The sequence below is a fragment of the Homarus americanus genome, unplaced genomic scaffold (assembly GCF_018991925.1).
Source record: "Homarus americanus isolate GMGI-L3 unplaced genomic scaffold, GMGI_Hamer_2.0 scaffold29788, whole genome shotgun sequence".
Taxonomy (NCBI): Eukaryota; Metazoa; Arthropoda; class Malacostraca; order Decapoda; family Nephropidae; genus Homarus; species Homarus americanus.
The window spans coordinates 741-7,030 of NW_024730623.1; the positions used below are offsets into that span (position 1 = coordinate 741).

Below are 6,290 nucleotides of genomic sequence, written 5' to 3' on the forward strand. Positions count from 1 at the left end.
TACTTTTACGAGAAAATTACAAAATTAAGATCAATAAAAGTACTTAGAGTTTTGTGAAGGAAATTGTGGCCTAATGCTGTGATAGATAGATAGATAGATAGATAAATAACACAGGTAATACGCTATAATTAGGGAATGTGATGTACCTGTACGGACCATAACCCAGGTAGGTATCAGGTACTAGGAATACCTGTACCTGTGTTAATTAGTGTTCTCTCTCTCTCTCTCTCTCTCTCTCTCTCTCTCTCTCTCTCTCTGTAAGGCCATATTGTACCTAAAATAATGGCCAGTATCAACACCCAACTGGCCATTATACAACAATGGCCATGTAATGATAATAAACCTACCATAAATTAAATCTATCTCACTTTCTCACAGCTTGGGTTCTTGGCCTGTTCGTCTGCAAGGCCATGTCATACCTTCAAGGAGTGAGTGTATCAGCAAGTATCAACACTCTGGTGGCCATATCTGTGGATAGGGCCATGGCCATCTGTTACCCAATGAAATGCCAGATCACTTCCCGCACCTGTAGGAGTATTATTGTGGTTATCTGGGTATTCTCCCTCACCATTACTCTCCCATGGGCTATATTCTTCAATTTGGAGCCCATACCGGAGACCGATCTTCATGTGAGTATTGTGTGGGTGTGGGTGTGTGTGACAGGTGACTACACACACACACACACACACATATTCCTGGACCATGTTTGTTGTGTAAAGGTGAAATGAAGTGTGGTGGTGGCGCTACTACCACCACTACCACCCACCATCACCACCACTACACCACCACTACCACCACCGCCATCACCACCACCACTACCACCACCACCACCACCATGAGGTTAAATCAAGCATGGTGTCTTTAAGTCTAGCATGAAATTGGTATAGAATTTCAGTTGCTGGAGAGGAGGAGAGAGAGAGAGAGACTTGTATTAAATTCTATATGGACATATTAGCAGGGGTCTCTCTCTCTCTCTCTCTCTCTCTCTCTCTCTCTCTCTCTCTCTCTCTCCCTCCCCTCCTCTCCTCCCCTCCTCTCCCCTCTCTCCCTCTCACAGGCACTTTCTATCGACCTTTCTTTTACCTGGCTTTCTACTCACTTTCCTCTTCCCAGCCTTCCAAAGGAAAGCGAGAGAGAGAGAGAGAGAGAGAGAGAGAAGAGAGAGAGTCTATGAATATAACACTGAGTCTTCTCCCCTCCCCCCTCCCTCCCTCCCCACCCACACCCCTCCCTCACCTCCCTCTATGCACAAACAACTTCACGGCTCGTAAACTCGTTAACAAGGTCATTAGATAGTTAGTTATCCTTATATCACACAAGATTGGTCTGCCACGTTCTAGAGCCGAGGGAGGAAGGGGGGTGAAGGATGTATGTATGTATCTATGTATGTATATATGTATGTATGTATGTATGTATATGTATACCCATAACATCACTAAAAATACATAATAATTCAATGTATACTCAGTTACTCACCTGTCAAAGAATATGCTGACTCATGATGACGAGGCATTTTGCAAAGATCATCGGAAAAAATACGAATAAAAAAAATCAATCAAAGAAAAACAAAACAGAGAAACACAAAAAACAACAACAAATCAAGACAACCACCCCCCCTCCAGCCACACCATCCCCAGCCACACCCTCCCCAGCCACACCATTCCCACCTACACACAAAACATATATCGGGTTCCAATAATATCCTTAAGAGTTCCTTAATTTTACTGCGCCATCAAAGTGTTTATATACTTGTGGCTATAGTGATGTAGTGTTATGGTGTAGTGTTACGGTGTAGTGTTATGGTGTAGTGTTACGGTGTAGTGTTACGGTGTAGTGTTATGGAGCAAATAATTTCTGCCAATATTTTTTTTTTTTTGCTTAACGAGAAACAGCTGAGGTGAGAGAGAGAGAGAGAGAGAGAGTAAGAAAATTTCCACCTTTCCTTTAATTCATCTTACAGGTGTGTAGTGCTTAACAGGTGTGTACGTCTGCAGGTGTGTGTACTTAACTAAGAGATGTAAGTGTAAACATTCCCAGGTGTGTGTACATAACTAACAGGTGTGTGTACGTAACTAACAGGTGTATGTACGTGTATTTACAAATGTGTACATAACTAACAGGTGTGTGTACGTGTATTTACAGATGTGTACATAACTAACAGGTGTATGTACGTGTATTTACAGATGTGTACATAACTAACAGGTGTGTGTACGTGTATTTACAGGTGTGTACAGACAGGTGGCCAGATGAACAGAGTGGTAACCTGTACTTCGTGTTGGCTAATCTTATTATGTGTTACCTCTTGCCTCTCACTGCCATCTCTGTCTGCTACATTCTCATCTGGCGAAAGGTAAGTACTTTCTCTTGTTACCTGAAGAAAGTTAAGGGTACTTTCTCACTTGTTAGGTGGGGAAAGTTGGGGTAATGTCTCTCTTGTTAGGTGGGGAAAGTTAATGGTACTTTCTCTAATTTTAGGTGGGGAAATGTATAGCTAATTACAGGTGTTGGACTTATTGACAGGTGTGGGAGGCTCCTAATAGGTGTGGGAGGCTCCTAACAGGTGTGGGAGGCTCAGGTGTGGGAGGCTTCTAACAGGTGTGGGGGACTTCTAACAGGTGTGGGAGACTCTAACAGGTGTGGGAGACTCCAGAGTGTGGGGAGGCTTCTAACAGGCGTGGGAGGGCTTCTAACAGGCGTGGGAGGCTTCTAACAGGTGTGGGAACAGGTGTGGGAGGCTTCTAACAGGTGTGGGAGGCTTCTAACAGGTGTGTGGGAGGCTTCTAACAGGATTGTGTGGTATATTCTAAGCACTAACAGGGTGTGGCTTCTTACAGGTGTGGCGTCGCAAGCTTCCAGGAGAGCAACAGGACGTAGGTGTGGCTATGATGATGCAGAGATCTAAGATAAAGGTCATCAAGATGCTGTTGGTTGTGGTCATCTTGTTCGCTTTATCCTGGTTGCCTCTGTACGCCATCTTTGCCAGGCTTAAGGTGTGTGTCTGTCTGTCTGTCTGTCTGTCTTTCTTCCTGTCTTGGTGTCGCTCTTTCTGTCTATCTAGCCTCTCTCTCTCTCTCTCTCTCTCTCTCTCTCTCTCTCTCTCTCTCTCTCTCTCTCTCTCTCTCTCTCTCTCTCTCTCCCTCTTTCTCACTCCCTCTCTCTCCCTCTTTCTCACTCCCTCTCACCCCCTCCCACTCACATATACTCCCTCTCCTCAGCTGGGTGTAGCGCCAACAGAAATGGAGAACCACATCATTCACATATTGGCGCCTATTGCCCAGTGGCTTGGCGCCTCTAACTCCTGCATCAACCCTGTGCTGTACGCCTTCTTTAATGACAAGTTCCGTTCTGGTTTTAAGGTCAGTGAGTGAGTGAGTGTTTAACCCCAAATTATTTCAAGATTAATTCAACATGACCCCAAATTTGACCCCAAGTTTGACCTCATATACTCAAATCTAACCACAATTTTTACCCCAAGTTTGACCCCAAGTTTGACCCCAAGTTTGACCCCAAGTTTGACCTCATATACTCAAATCTAACCACAATTTTTACCCCAAGTATGACCTTAACTTTAACCTCAAGTTTGACCTCCAACAGGCCATCCTCGTGTCAAGGTCGTGCTGTTCGCCTCTCCGCCTCGACTCTAACTGCAAGAACTATCACTCATCTGTCAGGGCTCATAACCTGTGTTCTCTTGAGTCTAAAGCTTCGTCTGAGTTCTCAATCTATTCAAGCAGTTCTGGATCAGCTGAGACGAGGAGGAAGAGTGTGTTGGTGCAGGTGAGTGTGTGGGGTGTGTGGGCGTGTGGTGGGTGTGTGTGGTGGGTGCGTGTGGTGGGTGTGTGTGGGCGTGTGGTAGGCGTGTGGTGGGTGTGTGTGTGTGTATAATGAATGTATTGGTATTTATTCACCTATTTACTACCTACCCCCTCTCTCACTCTCACTCTCTCACTCTCTCTCTCACTCTCTCACTCTCACTCTCTCTCTACAGATCCCACTAGACAGCCACTCTCCGCGCACCACCGTCACCACAACAACATCAGCCTCGGAGAAGAAGCGATCAGTTGTATCACAGCGAACAAGGCGCTCAATGGTACTCTACCGACAGTGTATCATTAATAATTTTACTAACGGCGCTGCTTCTACTACTGCTACTACTACTACTACTACTACTACTACTGCTGCTGCTACGTCTACTTCCACTCCTTCGTCATCATCAACTAGCTCCTTCTCAACCACGACGCAAGTTAACGGCTCCACCACTCTTGTTTAAGAAGTGTTCAATCTCCAACATTATCTTCAACATTATCTCCAACACTACCATTATCGCCTCTTTCGTCCTTCTCCACCACCACCATAACCACAATTACCACCAATATCACCAAATATATATCTAAGCACCAACAGACCCCAGTCCTAATAGACCCCAGTCCTAATAGACCCCAGTCCTAATAGACCCCAGTCCTTAAAGATCCTATACATAATAGACCACAGTTCTAATAGACCCCAATATATTGATGCCTGGGGCTAATTTCACCAGTTAAACACACAATTGTCAAGGTATTAGCCCCATACATGAAAACACTGACATTTAGCATAGTTAGCCCTTGAAATTAGAAGAAAACGGAGCAAATTGTCGCACAAACTATACTAAATGTTTTGGTATTTGTTAAGGAAGACTAGAGGTGGTTGGGGAGACTAATTACCTGTTGGGGAGGTTATTTAATGTTTGAGGAGGATATTTAATGCTTGGAGAGGATAATTACTAGTTGGGGAGGACATTTAATGACTGGGGAAGAGAATTAATGGTCGGGGAAGAGTGGAGGCTGGTACAGTGGAGCCCACAGTTTTTTCACCTAAAGAATAACCGAACCCTACCCCACCCCACCCCACCCCACCCCACCCCACCCCAAATAGCATCAGGGTGTCTAATTTTCAGGTGAAATAAGATTGTGTAGCCTTGGTAGAGAGAGACTTTGATCTATGTATAACACCAAAATATATGTAATAAATCAATGTATCTTATATATGTATACTTAAAAATATATTATACCATCACACACACATAACATAACCATGATATAATCTTAAACCTTTAATTCTAGCTTATATAACCCGTATATATATATGACTATGTTTATAGGTAAATAATAAAAAAAATTGATATGAGAAACATGATATCAACTTAATCCTATCATGTAGACTGATAAGACATGATATCTACCTTCTCGGTGTGATATATTAGACATGATATACTGAACAGCATTGATGATCATGTTATCTGCTAAATTATATCATGTTGACTCAATCTTGTTATCATGTTATATTGTTATCATGTTAAGTAAAGTTAGGGGGAACTTTACTAAATAAGGTAACGAGAATTATATGTATATTAATGTATTTTTTTGTGTATATGTGTACATGTATACATATAGGAACGTGTATGTGTGTGTGTATATCTATGTATACCAAAAAGGCTTTACTTGTGATGAATAACAATGTATAAAATGTGTCTTGAGTTTTATTCATTTTCTTGATTATTAAACTAACCTGTGTCGTCTCTCTCTCTCTCTCTCTCTCTCTCTCTCTCTCTCTCTTTCTCTCAATAGGGGATACGAGCCTGTGTCACCAAGTGCTCATGGTGTAGTGGTTATCACATCTGTCTAACACACAGAAGGTCCCAGGTTCGATCCCTGGTGAGCACAAGAGTTTTATCTCACTTTCTTTAACTCACTTTCTCTCTCTCTCTCTCTTTCTCTCAATAGGGGATACGAACCTGTGTCACCAAGTGCTCATGGTGTAGTGGTTATCACATCTGTCTAACACACAGAAGGTCCCAGGTTCGATCCCTGGTGAGCACAAGAGTTTTATCTCACTTTCTTTAACTCACTTTCTCTCCCTCTCTCTCTCTTTCTCTCAATAGGGGATACGAACCTGTGTCACCAAGTGCTCATGGTGTAGTGGTTATCACATCTGTCTAACACACAGAAGGTCCCAGGTTCGATCCCTGGTGAGCACAAGAGTTTTACCTCACTTTCTCTAACTCTCTCTCTCTCTCTCACTCACTCACTCTTGTGTCTTTCTCTATATAAACAACAACAACCAATTACTACACACCTCGTTCATAAGCCCCGCCCACTGATGACGTCATAGAACAACAAACCCCCGAGGGATTCGAAACATATGAACCGAACACCGAATCCATTTCTTTAATTATTTTTAAGTAAATTTGTTAGTAATAAAGTTTTATTAAGTAGTAAGTTATTATTATTTAATGTTATTTTACACTTTTG

The 6,290-nt window shown here is 42.8% G+C and overlaps 1 protein-coding gene and 3 non-coding genes across 4 annotated transcripts; all 4 read left to right on the plus strand.

The window, feature by feature from the left end:
* Positions 1 to 378: 378 nt before the first annotated feature.
* Positions 379 to 5,509, plus strand: LOC121867060 (neuropeptide SIFamide receptor-like; the record flags this gene model as incomplete). Its single annotated transcript, XM_042366821.1, is given in 6 exon segments — positions 379 to 629; positions 2,225 to 2,350; positions 2,835 to 2,990; positions 3,216 to 3,356; positions 3,595 to 3,777; positions 3,989 to 5,509. Coding segments are annotated over 6 exon segments (1,139 nt in total), but the record flags the coding sequence as incomplete, so codon positions are not given.
* Positions 5,510 to 5,629: 120 nt separating this feature from the next.
* Positions 5,630 to 5,702, plus strand: Trnav-aac. Its single transcript has one exon. It is a non-coding gene; the product is annotated as a tRNA-Val (tRNA).
* Positions 5,703 to 5,785: 83 nt separating this feature from the next.
* Trnav-aac lies at positions 5,786 to 5,858 on the plus strand. The gene has a single exon. It is a non-coding gene; the product is annotated as a tRNA-Val (tRNA).
* An 85-nt stretch (positions 5,859 to 5,943) lies between these two features.
* Positions 5,944 to 6,016, plus strand: Trnav-aac. Its single transcript has one exon. It is a non-coding gene; the product is annotated as a tRNA-Val (tRNA).
* The last annotated feature ends 274 nt before the right edge of the window (positions 6,017 to 6,290 follow it).